This window comes from Aythya ferina (assembly GCF_964211825.1).
Source record: "Aythya ferina genome assembly, chromosome: 3".
Classification (NCBI taxonomy): Eukaryota; Metazoa; Chordata; class Aves; order Anseriformes; family Anatidae; genus Aythya; species Aythya ferina.
The window spans coordinates 5449672-5466085 of record NC_140298.1 but is presented as its reverse complement, the minus strand read 5'-3'; the positions used below and the strand labels follow the sequence as shown (position 1 = coordinate 5466085).

At 40.7% G+C, this 16414-nt stretch overlaps 1 protein-coding gene and 1 long non-coding RNA gene across 6 annotated transcripts; one reads left to right on the top strand and one right to left on the bottom strand.

Moving 5' to 3' along the window:
- The first annotated feature begins 5025 nt into the window (after nucleotides 1-5025).
- Nucleotides 5026-8710, top strand: LOC311433947 (uncharacterized protein). 5 transcript variants are annotated; one of them, XR_014691102.1, is made up of 3 exons: nucleotides 5026-5191; nucleotides 5420-5526; nucleotides 7743-8710. XR_014691102.1 is itself a non-coding variant. In XM_084513691.1 (3 exons), the coding sequence occupies exons 1-3, from the start codon at nucleotides 5133-5135 to the stop codon at nucleotides 8443-8445; spliced, it is 363 nt and encodes a 120-aa protein (XP_084369817.1). In that variant the 5' UTR covers nucleotides 5026-5132; the 3' UTR covers nucleotides 8446-8710. The 5 variants fall into 5 exon arrangements, 1 of the variants encoding a protein (XP_084369817.1); XR_014691103.1 differs by having other exon boundaries at nucleotides 7740-8710; XR_014691104.1 differs by having other exon boundaries at nucleotides 6380-8710.
- A 2263-nt stretch (nucleotides 8711-10973) lies between these two features.
- On the bottom strand, nucleotides 10974-16353 carry LOC311435266. Its single transcript, XR_014692012.1, has 3 exons — nucleotides 15838-16353; nucleotides 15236-15359; nucleotides 10974-11843 (listed from the first exon to the last, which is right to left on the bottom strand). It is a non-coding gene; the product is annotated as an uncharacterized lncRNA (long non-coding RNA).
- Nucleotides 16354-16414: the final 61 nt, after the last annotated feature.

The window sequence follows — 16414 nt, the reverse complement described above, 5'->3', positions numbered from 1 at the left end:
GCATTCTGCTAGATTCCAGCCAACACTGGCTGTTTAACACCAAGGCCTCCAAGAAGTAATTTTATCTCCTATCTTTATGTGCAGCTGAATTTTCTCCAGGGCAGAGAATGTAGACAGACTGTCAAAAGCTGAGAGCTGTGAAATCCAGACACAGCACATTTTGCCATATTCAATTTATCCCCCTTGCTTTTAAAATAAGAGAAAATGTTGCTAAAGGTGCAGGCAGATAATTTGATTAGAGGGTTCTTTTATTAGTTTGACTTTTAATTGGGATTGTCATTTATAATGTGTACAAAGGCACAGGGTGAAACAAGTTCATTACTTCTGTGGAAGCAGAAGAAGAATTTTCTAAATATACACTGGGGCAACAGCCATCAAGAGTCCAGTAATGAGATCACATGTCCCGAGAAGAAAATAGGTTATTTATACACTGGTTTTAACCGGAATTTCATACAGCTGAAGTCAATAATTGTAACTGCCATGCAAGACTCACACGAAACTGTCCCCTGCAGCCTTCAGCGCTGTCTGCACCCGCAGAAGTAGAGCACTGGATGGGAAAAGGCCCTCTAGGCAGCTTAGCCTTGGCAGCCCGCTCAACTCCAGCAGCATCTCTGAAGCCACGCTGCAGGTTGCAGTGCTGCTCCCAACTGGTACAGTTCAGCACCTTGACCCTGCCCTATGATGCTTCTCCTTACTGTGACATATGAGGAGGGTCTCCACGGGCAACCTTTCAGCTGCCAGCCCAGTGCCAGGCCCGAGAAAGCTTGTCCCCTCTGCTCTGGCAACATGAAAAAGAGCAGAAACACAGGGGCCTCCTTTTGAGCCCATGCACTCAATGTATGCTAGCGACCTACAATTTCTAGACAAAGGAAGTTGAGAAAAGCATCTTTACTCTGTACAGTCAGATAATCCTGTTCTTACAGGGACTGATTATCCTCCCAGGAGGCTCGGGCATTTATTTATACCTGGAAAAGTGAGTATTAAGTGTTGCCTTTCCAATTTGGTAGTTGTTCCCTCTCCCCCACACCATATATTGATGGAAACATTGCCCACAGCATTAGCCCATACAGCTCTCATTGCTGAGCATTAAACACAAAAATGGAAATTTCAAGAGTTTGATTGTTTATCCTTAAGGCAGTTAATGCCTCCTTGTCTCTTGTTGTAAGCTCAGAAAATGCAAAATTAATTGTCTGCTACCCATACCTTGCCAAGAATTGATTCTGTAAGTACACTAAGACACTACACATAGAAGATGCTAGAACAGTTTGTCCACGTCAGAATATAAACCGGAAAAAACAAACATCAGCAAAACAAACTAAAGGTTCTCTAGCAGCATGGGTGTTTCATAACAGATTTGGAAGCAAGCATTCATGAAGGAGGGTAATGAGCCAGTCATTGTGCTTGCTGCTATAGACATGTCTCAGGTGCATCTTGAAAGATACCTGAACCACTGAGCAAGCCAGTGGTGGAGGTGACACAAGGGGAAGTAGGAGAACTCAGAAAGCTACAGTTCTGCTGAAGAGAAGGCACACATGCCCTCATGTACAAGCCCACACCACACAAGAAAGCTCAATCAAGATCAAAATAGCCCCTTCAGCTTTTGTGAAGCAGAATATTTTTCTACCCTGTCTTACAACAACTAAAGGCTTGATGGTTTGCCTAGACATTTTGGGGCCAGTGTTAATTCCTTGTCATCATGAAAAAAAAAATGAGAAGGCCTCCAAAGTCTCAGCAAGTACAGCAAAGCTGGTGTTCACACTGAGGCTCTGCACAGCAAGAGAGGCTAGCAGTACCAGCAAGGAAACCAAGCTCAGCCTGGAAACAATGTCATTGCTAAGGTGCTGGTATTCTAAAAGAAGTTAAATCTACTTAGCAGGAGGTGCTATCTTAATTTTGCTATCCTATAATCAGCTGTTGACAAACTGTTAATTGACTGAACACAGCATCCACCAACACAAGCAAGTGTTGAGGAGGGCATGGGTTGTCTAACTGGATGCATTCCCGATCTGTCATCACATTTTCCAAAAGCAAGTACACCACTGGTTTATCACAGAAATGGAAATTACACCTGCCCCAAGCTGTCATTAGCATACTACAATGCCAAGTAACTAGGAGAGAGGTAGATAAATAATGTGAGCTGCACTTGCATCTACAGCAGGCATTTGCTTTCGCTTCGTAAATCAGCAGCCCAGATTCCACGGCAGTCAGTGGAGTAACACACAGTCTGCAGACTCCTAAAAAGCAAAAAATTGTTGTTTCTTACACTACTAGAACTAAGAGGCAACCCACTGGCTATGAAGCCATAGGTCCTAAGTAAATAAACCTTTTGCAATGCAAAGTGTAATCAAGTTGTGAAAGCTACTGCAAAAGAACCTAAGATCTATGAACAGATTCAAAGAAGGGATAAACAAATTCACAAAAGTTAATTCCATTACCAACAATTAAATTTAGAGCAAAAGTTTCCTGGAAGAGAAGCTTTTAAAGTATTAACACCAGATATTTCCAAGATGGAGGAGATGGTATGCAGAGTCTGAGCTTGGACTGTTTCCCTAAGAATTTGTTGCTACCCAATGCTGTAGACAAAACCCTTGTTTGGCAGAAATTTGTCAGAGCCAGCATTGCAATTTTTGCATTTAGGATGACTTTAGTCCCAGAGATTTAGTCAGATGAGAAAGAGCAGCCAGGTCTCACAGACAGTCAGGAAACAAGGGAAATTCCACAATTCATTTAATCTTAGCAGCTTTCTTTTTTCAACTCCATAGATTCAGGATGATTTGTCACATTTTATTTCCTATGATTTCCAATTTGTAGACAAGTACAGCAATAATATTAACATTACTCACTAGGGTATTCTGATACTTACATATTTTTAAAAGGTACCCTACCTGTGCAAAGTGTTAACAATGCATCATCAATAGAAGTGACAGGGAGGTGTTTGGAAAAAAAAAAAAAATCTTAGCATACTTTTGATATAATGCAGCTTGTATCCTACCTCTACAGAGAGGTAGAAAACACCAGTGTTTAAAACCTGACTCCTGCATCTGTCAGAAACATCTTTCATGAAGAAGAAGAAAAAAAATAAAGAAAAAAGAAACAGTCTGCAGAACTCCTATTATCAAACAATAAAGCGTTTACGCTCACATGTAAAATGGATGTTAAGATGCATAAGAGCAGTAGGTATTTGCTTTGTCCAAATAAAGTACTGAGAAGACATACAGAAAAGATGATGGAGTTGTTAAAGCAATGAAGAAAGCACATTTAACTCAGCTCAGGTGAGCTTGGTGACCTTGGGCTGTGTCAGCTATTCTCTACCTGCATCAGCTTCACTGACCTTATTGAGTTAAGGATAAAAACATGTATTTAGGATGTGCACACAGGATTGTGGATATGAGTGGTTACACAGACCTGTTCAAGAGGCTCTTAAAGCAAGTAACTGTCAAAGTGTTTGACACCTTTATCTTCATTAATACTCAGCCCCTCACATTGCTGCTCTCACCTTAATGCCTTGAGAAACAGACATCTGAACAGAGACCACAAAACAGCTCAAAAATAGCAGGACATACTGCAAACTGCTACAGAACAGCAAGACATGCTGTAAAATGTGCTGGCAGAGCTACAGGTACTTGTTTTTTAAATCAGAGATGAGGGAAATTTTGATCTGAAGAGACGTTTTTACTGGGTAGTCATCCTTATGAAGTACTTACTCCATTGTTTTCTCATGCCCCAGGAAAGCTCAGAAGTTCAAACATCCCCTCTTTCCACCCTCCCAGCTTGTATTTTAACAAACAGCCCTTCCATTCCTTCAGAATTAAAGCAGGTTGACAGTTAAAGCTGTGAAATCAGCATGGCAATGTTATTAAGTATGCCAGGTTTGCTATGCTACCCAGCAGAAAAATACAGAGCGATACTAATTAGAATCCAACCATAAGAAGCTGGGTGAATCCAATTCAGTGAATACTGACACTGCAACTTTCAAAAGCTTTTAACTCAATCTGATTTCTTCAAGAAGTTGCTGCTTGCCAATCATGGAAATTAGATACTCTGCAAATAAGTACTAGACCTGAATGTAACACTTATACCCACACTCTCTGGCCAAGCATGCAAGACATACAAAAGGCTCTGGTAATGGAGTGCATTAAACATCCCATTTCTTAGCTCTCCGCTCTCAAGAAACTGACAGCAGTCCCCATTCCTCTCCAGGCTGAAAGTAGGTTCTTTCAGAAGATTAGCTTCACAGCCAGTAATCTGTTTCTCTAAACAGCCTGTTCTGAAGTACAGAAGCAAATCCTACTCTCTGTAATCCTGTTGGTTTCATTGACAGCCAGGAGTTTGTGACACGTACAGATCCTATTATGACAAAATACCATGCAGCATACAGCAACTGAAAAATATTACTTTCTTTGCTTATGCCAATTAAACACTAAAATAACTTAATGAGGGAAATAGTGGATTGCTTATTTCTAGAAATTTTTCAAAGAATGAAAACATGTATCTCACTGTTACTGAAATCCCAGGAGAATTTAAGTTTAACTTTTAAAACTAGCACCAACTCTTGCTTTTAGTAGTTTCATTCCAGCCCCTATTTAGGTATCTTCCTGCTTCGCATATCAAGGAATAGCAAAAGCTGGGCTGACCCACAAGTAGGGCTTAATTAGGACTTCAGGGTGACCCTAATGCAGTTAGTTCTCTCTAACCTGGGCAGCCTCTTCAGTACCTGAACAGGGCAGGCAGTACAAGGTACAGGTAACAGGATGCAGATGTGGCACGGGTGCGAACCAGGCTCTACAACCATGCCATCAGCAAATAATGCTGCTGTATGCATATAAACGATAGCCTTAAAACATAAAAACCTACACTCCTATATCACAGCTCAGATCAGGACACAGTGCTTTGGCCTGAGCTTTAATAGGGCCCAAAAGCCTATGTGAAGGGGTATGGGTGAGGGTCCCAGGTGTGGCTGATCAGGGCCACTAAAGACTTATTAGTGCCCTCAGGGCCAAAGTACAGCTCTCTGTAAGAGCTGAGTTCTGTAGGCAAACTAGTTATTGCAGATGTTTGTGAGTACGTAAGCTCCAAAGGTTCTTTCCCTTTTGGGAGACGGGCTTCAGCTGCAGAGGGAATTGTTAGCGTACATGTGTAGCTGGTTTATGGCTCATGATAGGTGTTTGATGTCCTATGTTGAAATGTCAAGGTTTGTTTCTTCACAAATATGTTTGCTACTGTGTTTAGCTACCTTTCAACTATTTCAGTTAGTGGTAAACTCTTACTAATTTTAATTTGCTGGGTCTGTGGTATGAACTTGTAACCACTTGTAACAGCTTTGAGTAAGAAAGTTTTTTTTTTTTTTTTTTTTTTTCTATCCACTATGATGCTTCATTTCAATTTACTATCATAACTGTTAACGCTAACTTCTCTCTAGCTTGCCTACCTATCCTATTAGCTTCTACTTTTCCATGGACCGTAGACTAGCAAATAACACTCAGCATACAGGAATCTGCAAGGATGTCATAAAGCTAGCTCTACAAGGTCCGGTGTTCTCCTTGCCCTTCCCAAAATTTTTATCATATAGACTTGAGGAAACTGAATGTGTGGGTCAGGTTCCTTTGTCCTTAAGCCTCTCATTTAAAATGTGTTTTTCTCTATCTACAAAAGGTTCTGGTGGTTATTTTGCAGATAAGTGCAGCAAAGCTGGTGGATGGTCTAAGGAACAGCTCTTATATGAGAAGCAGCTGAGAAAGCTGGGGTTGTTTAGCTTGGAGAAAAAGGAGGCTTGGGGAGACCTGATTATACTTCACAACTACCTTAAAGGAGATTGTAGAGAGGCCAAGTGATAAAAGGAGGGGAAATGTCCTCAAGTTGCATTGGCAAGGTTTAGGTCGGATATTACGAGAAATTAATTTACCCAAAGGGGTGGGCAGCATTGGAACAGGCTGCCCAGGGAAGCGGTTGAGTCACCGTCCCTGGAGGTCTTCAGGAAATGTATGAATCTAAAAGTTAGAAGAATGGTTTAGTGGCAGACTTGTCAGTACTACGTTAAAGGTTAGATGAGATAATCTTAGAGGGCTTTTCCAACCTGAATGATTCCCTGACTGCCCCTTTAAAAGCCACCTGTACTGCTACCAGAGACCCCTGGAAAATCAGACTGTAAAAGCAACAGAGGAATGGTACTGCAGTAACCTTAAGGCAGGGGTTACCCCTTCTCTGCAGACCCCAAGCATTACTGGGGTATTTTGTTCACTCTTTATGTTTAGCGACAGCTCTGAGCCTGAAAGAAATCTTGGGTATAAAACATGGAATCCCTCTTGGGCAAAGGAAGTAGTCAGCACTGTTAGAAGCCAAAAAATTGTTTTAATTATTTGGCCTTTTGTTCGCAGAACAGACTTTACTGGGAAATAACTGAACCACAAGTAGCAGCAAATGATATGCAGAGAGCTAAGAGGATTTCAAAAATGTCTGTAACACTTCCAAGTGGCAGCCCTCTGTTTTAGCGAATGACAACAGAACTCCCTTCCCAGGGCGTGGTGGGACTTTGCTGACTCCCTGCATGTCCTCATGGCTTTTTTTTTCCCTCTGCCTTTTGCAGCAGAAATTTATAGTTGCATTTAAGAAACTGTTTGGAGGATTTGGTCACTTAAAATAACATTTACTCTTTCCTAAACTGTAATATTTTTTTTCTTCTAACTCAATGGAGTATGGAAATTGCTTTCTTCGCAAGGATGTGTGGAAGGAGGAACATGACTGCTGTATTATTAGGAGCTGTGTTTTAGCAGGATATATTCCCCACGTACACATTTAGAACAAAATTAAATAACTAATGTATTGATATATTGTAAGCTTATCAAAAGTACAGCTCTTTATGATGTCAAAGCAGAAAGTAATTTTCCCATTATTACGGCCAAGGCTCTGTCAGAGTTACTTGGTATAAATGTCTCCTCAGCCATTTAACGCAGCGGTTTCAAGGTACCTTTGGATTCAGTTGCCCTCAGGTTTACAGTCCTGGTGATTTTCTTACATTAATACATCTCTGACTGAGACAGCAGCAAAGCAGCATCTGCCTGTGGGGTTTTAGATACAAGCCAAGAAGTTGTATTAGGAGGCCATCATTGTCTTATGGTTTCCCACTTCAACCTAGTCTTTCAACATGGAAAAATTCAGAGAAAATAAGAGAACAAAATGTAAAACATCAGCTTAGAAAATTTCCATCACTTGTGCTACAGAAGCACTTGGATCAAAAAGCTGCTCTGCTGGGTGAGGCACAGAAAGATTAATTCCACCCTTTCGCTGTGTTTTGAGCTGTGGGGCAGTTGCATTCCCACCGGGAAGGAGTTGCGACATGAGCTATAATTAGGGTCCAGCATGCCAAATGGTGAATTTGCTTCAGGGACAAGGCTCTGCAGGAGTGACCGCAGAGTCACAGGACTAGAATGCAGTACGTGGATCTACAATGCTCTCCTCAGAGAGGAGGGTCTGAAACCAGAGAGGACTTGCTTTGGCAGCTGCTGCTCTGTAAACTGCCTCATTTCTACTTCTCTGTGCTTAAGCATATGCCAACAGCAGTTCGTTATAAGATCAGGTCTGGGTCCCTGAAAATTAGTCGCCAGTAACTGATGTAATAAACTGTGCCATTTGCAAAGCAAGCTGGTTCGTTTCTTTTTTAATCAGTGATATGGATGGAAAAAAGATGTTCAGGGATGTATAAACCTTGGCAAGTGGACTAAATGTTTCATGTTTCCCTCGAGGAGAAAAGGCATCCAGGAGAGTCAAACATATGGAAGAAGCTGACCAACCAGAATGATTTTCACAAAGTTGTTGCCACACAAAAAGCTGCACTTCGGCTAGGGATGCTTCGGCAATACCAGTGAATGTTGAGTACAGGTCTTTTCTGAAATGAGCCAAGGCTACATACCTACATCCTTCAAGCATCCTTGAGATTGTTACCTTTGGTAATCCACTTATGTCTGTTTTTACATTGCCTACTTGTGGAACTGAACAGTATTAATGGGAAAAAGCTATCAAGTAAGGCTCTGAGCACTTAACAACTTCAACTTTCTTAGCCTTACAAAGCATGCTATTTGTAGATATCTGCTAATGCAGTCTTTGGCAAGGGGGTAGATCAGAAAAAAAAATTAAATAAGCTCTGTCATCAGCCCACGCTGCAGATAAGTGTACACGCCCTACAGTTTTCCCTCTTTCTGTCAAAACGAGAATATTATCTTGAATTTGTGTGCTTGATGCCCTTGTATTCTAGGACTGGATCTCACATGCTCTGCACAGGAAGCCCCCGAAGAAAAGTCCATGTCCTTTACATTAGCTTCACTACCAAACCACACCACGTGTCTGAAAGTTGCAACAGGCTTAACTACAGACACTTCGGATGTTGCGCTTAATCATGGGAAGATGATGGTGTATTTGAAGATTTTTGTGGCCTTGGCAAACAAAGACTAGAACTTCAGCTTCCTGGAAGCTTGAGTATAGTCTTTCTCTCAGGCAATTTGCACTGACTTCTTTCATGTCCCAGCAATGATACGACTTCTCAGTCTAACCATCTGTAGCCTAACCCAACTGTAACTCTTCAGGCAAAAGTCCTGCTAAGTCTAACAGTCTTTTTTTCTGAATTGAGACTACTACAGCAGGCCCAGGATGATTGTCCCACTACCTGAAAGGCACTTGCAACCCCCAGATGACAAACTGACTAAAAGAGCCTTTCAACAGCGGCAGCACGTGGGCCTCTGGCAAGTGTCACATGGAAGCAGCTGCACAGCGAGCTGTGCGGCTGCTCTGTGCCAGATGGAGACTTGGCTGGAAGCAGTTCTCTGGGTGGCCCGTTTTCTTCTGCACCCAAAGGAGCATTTAGTCACCACCAGCAGAGTTGCATTCATAAATACATCCTTGCAGAAGCCTATTGATCTACGTGCTACTACTTTGTGCCGCAGAGAACTATTTTTATGGCCACATAAATTACTATAAAATGTAGGTAGTCTTCTCATTCCATTTTGCAGAAATACTGCAGAGATGATCCATCCTGCCTATGGCAATAAAATCACCTTGTGTTGGTAGGCTCTTCATTCATCTGGCTTTTATTTATGAGAAAGACATGGTCACGACCAAGAATTTTGAACGCAGACACCTTTACGCTTAAATGCAGAGAAACTCTTTGATCATGTCCAATTTTCTTACAGGTTACTGCTCTAAAATCACTGGAATGAATTTACAGCTATGACTGAAAATGTCTGATCTTATTCCTAATATTCCAGGAACAATTTGAGTTCATTGTCTGAAAGATAAATGGCCTGGAATGTCTATAGGACACTAGAGATGCAAGATGAGTGATGAGATAAACTCAGATCACATTGCCATGTAATTCTTCTTTCAAGTAAGTTATTTTAAGTTGTCCCTTGGAAAGAAGGTAGAATTATGAGGAGAATAACACAGGCAAAGCTATGGCAGGATCTAGTTACGTAATTACATTTCTTTCATGCTGCATTTCTGTCAGTTTCTCTGCATAACTGTTTTTTTTCAGCGTCCTGCATTGCCTTTTGTATTCATTTGCCTTCTTTAAAGGGTTACTGGGTATGTGTGTTTGATAGCATTACTTCTCCGTTTCTCTTGATCTACATATTGCACAGGTCAATGGGAGGGGTATGTGGAAATATGTTTAGAGATGTAGGCAATCACCAGTTAAATAGGAGGGCCAGGATCAGGGTTTTATACCTGTTCTGTAATAGTGAAGAACAGATGAATATTACTTACCAAAATTCAAAAATGTTTAGAGAAGTCTATTCCCACAGAAGCCTCTGAAATACTGACACACTTACCAAGCCAATATACCTAAGAACTGCTCAGCTGGGAGCCAAAAATATATTTTTCATTGCATTTAGATGAAGACGTATTTTCTTACTGTGGGAAAGACTGACTACCAGCTCGGAAAAGGCAGTGCAGCTATAGCAAAGTACTGGGAAATATTTCTCTTGTTTCATGTTTACCCTGCTGCCTTCATCAGAAGTAACTTATCTCCAGCACTAAATTTAGATAAATTCTATATAAAGATAGTCCCACAGGTTGGAAGATGTGGAAGCTTGGCTTGAGATCTATGTGCAATGGCATCTGGATTTGTGGCTCTGCTGCAACATCTTTGAAATACTCATCCAAAAACTGATTTCAAGCAAAAGCTTAGGTTATGATATGCCAGTCTTCACTCCTCAAACACACTACCTTCTCAGGTGAGCTGTTATTCTTTTGGCAGAAAATATTGGATATCTTGTGACTTTTTTTAAGGAAAAACAAAAAAAAGTAACAGGTTTTGTTATATAGTGCACAACAGACACTCTGCTATAGAACATCTGTGAGCTTAGCCTGGGTTTGTGCTGTGCCTTTGGGCAGCCTGGTTCACTGGCTTGCTCCTGCAGCATTCGGAGAAGGTTTAAAGTGAGTGTGACACACTGCAAAGAGAGCTGCCTACTGTTAGCGAGACTGTCACTCTCTGGAATGGAAAAAGCACTTCAAGTGTCTTCAGTACCCAGTGCAGCTTTCAGAAACCCAATTCTTGTGCAGTCCCTGTTGAAAATGGAAGTTGTCCATGTCTATCTGGCTTCAACAGTTTGATTCATTCTTTTAACACCACGCTTAGCCTGCTTTCTGCTCCCTTCTGGCAGCTATCTCAGATATAAGAAGTCACTTATGGTAAAAAGACATGTATAAATAAATATCCGTGCCATATCCAACAAGTCTTACCTCTATTGTGATAAAGGCCTGAACTTTGGTTTCATGTATTGTAAGGAAGAATAATTCCTTTGCCTTTACAAGCATTATTTCTGATTTAGTTCAGGAGCAGAGTCAGAATCATTTTACATCAATGACTGTTTACGTTATAAACATTGCCCTACATATACCTCTGCCCTTCTAACAGTTGTTAGAATGGAACCAGTTTTACAGCAGAAAGGAATAATGTCTGCAGTCAAACAGCACCATGAATGAAAATGAAATTTGGCCACAGATGTTTGCACTAGATTTACAGTCTGACATGCCTAGCCAGGTTGAGCTTGCATCATAATCTAATAAAAACCTAATAATACCTTTTCATGTAGCTCACCCAACCACATATATCAGGCTTTGGAGTGTCAGATCTAAAAAGAGAATTGTGCTTCTGCCTTAGATTTTTATTTTTATTGTTGAGGAACAATATATTGCAAAAGACAGTTCCTTACCCAGCAGCAGAATTCCATTTTAGAAATAAAAATAAAAACGTTTCTTATCAGATCTGTCCTGAACTGATGTACTCAAACTTGAGAGCTTGTTCTCCTATCTCTTACAACTTGCAACTTTTAAATTCTGAAGAGGTTTGACAGGCAGAAAATGAACAGATGCGCTCTAGAGGTGGGAGATGATCTTGTAGGAGGTCTAAGCTTGAGTTATGCAAAGATGCGGAGGCATGCCTGCATGGTGGAGTGCTGTGTGGGTAGAGCAACCCCCCAGAATGCGCTTCTTTGCAGGACTGGATATTACATAAGGCTTGCAAATGACTTCCTGCCTGTCCATTTCATGTCTTGGTAGATATGTGAAGATACCAATAGAGACGTTTCACCAGAAACAGGCTGGACTTCTGGTTCCAAATCTCATTCTTTCTGTCCCAGTTCTCCTGCAGCAGTCATCTTTTCAAAGCCAGCAAGCAAGCAGTTTCTCTAGCTCCCACGCAGGCGTCATACTTCCTGAACCAGGTTTTCTCTGGCATCTCTGCTCCCTAGAGATGGATGCCTTTGACCATCAGAAGTATACTGAGCACCAATACCCTGGTGCTTTGTTTTTTCAGCCTTTGGCAAATCTTCACCTCAGTAGCCAAGTGTCTTCTGTAGTTGGAAACGCACACAGTGTGAAAAAACATATTTTTTATATTATGTTTTTTAATGTTACAAGATCAGGAGCAGCGATGCAAGAAGGTGGGACATAACTGTTAGCACACACTAATGCACCTATTGTGATGGTCATTAACTTACCTGTATAAGAAGCATAAACAACAAAAGAGTTATCAGGGTTATTTTGATAACAACTGATTTTTTTTCAATGCTGAGTATCTTTGAATCAGAGTGACAGAACAACTATAGTTCTTCGTATTTATGTATGACGGCAAACCTCAAGGTTAGTCAGAGATGTTCTTGGAAACTACATTTAACTAGGAAAAAAAAACAAACTTTAAGCATTATAGGTACAGTACCCTCTGTAACTTTCTGTATGAAGGTGCAACATATGACTTCCTGTTGTCATCATATACTTACCTTCTGGTGGGCAGCCATTAGATGAGGTTCAGTCAAGCTTGACTCATATGAACAAGAAAATTCTTTATACATTTATTTTAACATTCCAGGGAATTCTATAGTCTGATTTATGAAGGACAGATATGGACATTCCTGGTCAAACCCTTGTATAAAAGTTTTGATTCACTTTAAATAGATATCGAAAGCAAAGCTCCTGTGCATTTCCAAGAATCAGTTAATTGCAGTGCTGTGGTGTATTTACTGATCTATTTTAAACTAAAGCATTCTCCATTAAAAAAGACATGCTTTAGGGTTAATAAATCTGTGCTAGAACATGTATAGAATACTTATTTCTGAACATAGTTTATTCTTTTTAATTTGTCAAGTAATTAGTAGAGAAAGTTAAAAACTCATTTACGATTCACACAGTAAAAAATATATTGCAAACGTTATTTCATTAGGCACAGGGAAAGATCACATTCAAACTGGAAATATCAATTCCTGTTGCCTGTATGACAATAAATTCCTATTTTATAGTTTAACAATCAATCTTTTAAAATTAAATTCTAGAAGTCTAGAAAGGTAGTTCTGGAAATTCAGTGTAGAACAGGAAAATGGATATTGAGATTGGGCATATATTGGGAAAAATGAGTGTTACAATAATTTATTCTGCTCCAGGCAGTGTCACAAATCTATCCTGGCATACAATAAAACACCAACAATTCTGAATACTTGTCTTTATCACAAAAAGAACATGTGAATTAATAATAGGACAGCCTTCAGTGAAGTAGAAAACAAACCTAATAGAAATAATCTTAGAGAGAAAAGTCATCTAAATATACCCTTTATATCACACACCTAAGATCAACGAGTTTTTAATTCCATTTTTTTCTAGAGGAAAGCCACACAATCGCAGAAGTGTAAATTGCAGTTCAATGAACATAAAAAGTATACATATGAAAAATACTTGTGGTGCACAAAGGACAACTTTTCTCATGACCTTCCAGGGAAACACAGAAATTACTGTTAGGGAGGTCTAGGAAAAAATGTATTTGGTGTTGTCATCTGAGTAGATTAGGGACTGTTTCTGAAGGTAACTAAGCATTCCAGTACAGAAATACTTGTAATAGTTGTGATACGAGTACCTGCAGTACCACAGAGCAGAAGGAAGATGCATTGTTTGCATCTGTCCCTTCATTCAGGTCTACCATGTTTATTTATTTATTTTATTATTACTATTTTTTTACATACTATAATACAACTTTGCATTTTATAATCAAAATAAATCTGTATCCTGAAGAGGTCTATACTGACTCATCACCTCTAAGCTCCTTTTAATCCCCTGTCCTCCTGCTACTGAAAAGAAACTTTCTTTAGCAGCTTCCCCTGATAATGTGTACTAAAGATTTAAAATAATATACTCGGCTGTGAATGCAGGAAGTTGAAAAATTGGCTTCTGTTGCTAGGTTTGTAGCAGAAGAAGCAGCAGATAAGTGTGATTACTAAAATCTTAAACCACCCCTAAAGCGGTTTTTGAGTTGGAGTCCAAAGAAACTGACCTCTCCATCTGAAGGACGTTGTCTTCAGCTCCTTAGTTTGTCTAGTATCTCATCTTGGCTTTGTGCTATTGAAACAAGGAGCTACAGAAGTGAACTCATAAATCCCATTTTCCAAATTCTCTCCCAAACCTACCTGGACTCGCCTCCAACAACAGACAAAACCTAAACTGACGTATTGACTTCCAAACCTTTTCTGTAACAGAAGTGGGAGTATAGAAGTTGGAAAAGTATCTTTCTCTAAAGATGGCTGCAAAGCACAAACGGGGGTAAAAGTTGAAGATGTACAGGTTTAACAGAAGCAAAGTGAAGCTGAAGGAGAACAAGTTTTGTCACAGAGTGATTAAAGTAATCAGGAAAGTAATAAATGGTTTGGTCCAAACAATTGTCTTTTCTAATTGTTCAGCCCCACTGATCTCCCTTTTTAACCTGTTTCCCATTTCATGCTCCTAATCAGGTTCAAATGAGGTGTATCTTTGCAAGCTTGACCTACTTTAGAGGGATTAACAGTGCTCTGACATGTCTACCCTGTTTCAGGAACACTCGGTTCTGTTTTAGAAATGAAAGCAACTCTACTCTTGTTCCCAAGCAGACTTTGCCTAAACTGCAAATCTTCTCGACACTGAATGTGGCTTGCAATTAATTCCAAACCTGCTCTATATTAACTGGTAGAGAAGAGTTCCTTAGATGTACCCTACAGTTTTTTCCTTCTTCATTCTGAAGTCAGTCTTTCCTGGTCCTTTTGAATTCATAGGAATCTCCTCATATATTTGGGGCCATCATTTTACATGCTTCCCCTTCTCTACTTCATGGAGATCTGTTTTGTCACCTCTCTCACTCACATGCTCTTTGAGGACAGAAATATAATTATTCAGAACCTTGTATCACACAATAAAATGTTCTTTAACTCTTCCTTTCACACATCATCAAAATGTCATGTAAATTCACCTAATCTGATTCCAGTATGTGAATCCCTCCACCACCTTTCAAACTTCTTTCGGTTTTAGCCAATCACTTTTTTCTTTATCCTCAGAGAATCTATAGGAAAATCAGTGTATTTCCCTCAGGCTTCCCCAGTTCTTACTGAGCAGCAAGGAAAAGTCCTTCCTGTTCTGTCTTATCAAAAGGAAACTTCAGCTAAGTATGTCTTCTCAAGTAATTTCTATTACTGTATTTCTTTCTCTTCACTACATTATTTCACGTCTAAATACTCTTAGGTCTAAATATTTTTAAAACACCACATTCAACATTAAAACTATTTACTCAAGAAGGAAGGGCACTGATAAATTAGATTTTTTTTTCTTTTTTTACAAACCACAAAAATAGCTAAAGGATAAAGGATTAGAAAAAATAATATTGAGACTGAGTTCAGTCTCTGTGTATTGCATGGAAGATAGCAGAAGGTATGTGTTCCATGAGGCTCTTACTTACTTAATTCTCAGCTGGCATTAATTGTGGCAGCAGGAAGCTTACAGCTCACAAAGACAGGGCTCTCAATGCTGGGAAGCTATCAATGAAAAATCTTCTTTGGTAGCAGCAGGTAGTTTTTGAATACCTAGTGAAGAGAGAATATAAGTCATCGCTGAATCATTGCGAGATGTGACCTAGCCTTACACAGTAGAAAGTGAGGAAAATTGCTATTGATGTTTCATTTCTGCATAGTGTGAGTAGTGCTATGGGCAGGCCTGTCTCCCTGCTAGCTCAGTGATGGAGGAACTGTGAAAGCCCTCAGCTGCTTCTAAATTCCTCCTGATTATGAGCTGTCTTTCGCTTCTGTCCCCAGGTGCTAACGCTGAGTCCACTTGGGTGTCAATAAAGGCTAGACCTATAAAGGCCAGGCTTTACGGAATGGTTTGATCAAATTTACCAAATTCCTACAGAGAAAAAATGGGAACAGTGCAAAGGAGCCTCGTTAGACAAACCGGCAGTGTGACAAAATGGTGGTTAAGTCTTAAAATTTCCTCAAGCAGGGGAGAAAAACCCAACCAACCAAAGCAACCTGTGTAAATGTTTTCACAACAGGGCTTACTAACCTGTGGAGTAACTTTCAGAGAATTCATCACAAGCCAAGCAGGAATTTTCTGAAATCTTGGCTGAAGACTACAGCCTGTATGTGGCAGGAAAGCAGATCAGACCTTTACAGCGGTCTTCTCCGCTTTATTCTGGTCGATTTACCAGGTTTTGGAGCTTGGCTGTGCTAATCCCCGTTAGCTGAGGGTGCAGGCACTGCACTCAGGGGCAGGGCTGCCGTTCAGAGACCAGGGCACCCTAAAAGGCACGGTGCTGAGAGGAATCTGACTGAAACCAGCAAGGAAACGTGGAGTCCTGTACCCGGGCTGGGCTAAAGCATGCGCTGGGGTCGGGCACTGGCTTCCTGACGGAACATAACGGGCTGGGCTGACCAGACCCGAAGGGACAGCGCTGGTGGCCAACACCGCCCTGAGCTCGCCCTTTCACTTGGCACTCCAAACACGGGGGTGGGCGCCCCGATACCAGAAAGCTCCCAAAAAAAAACCCATCCGAGCCCCGCGACGCCCCGATGCCGCCTCCTCGCCTCAGGGGGCCGCCCCTCGCCGCCCCGCCCCGCCTCGCCGCGGCCGTTGGCGCCCG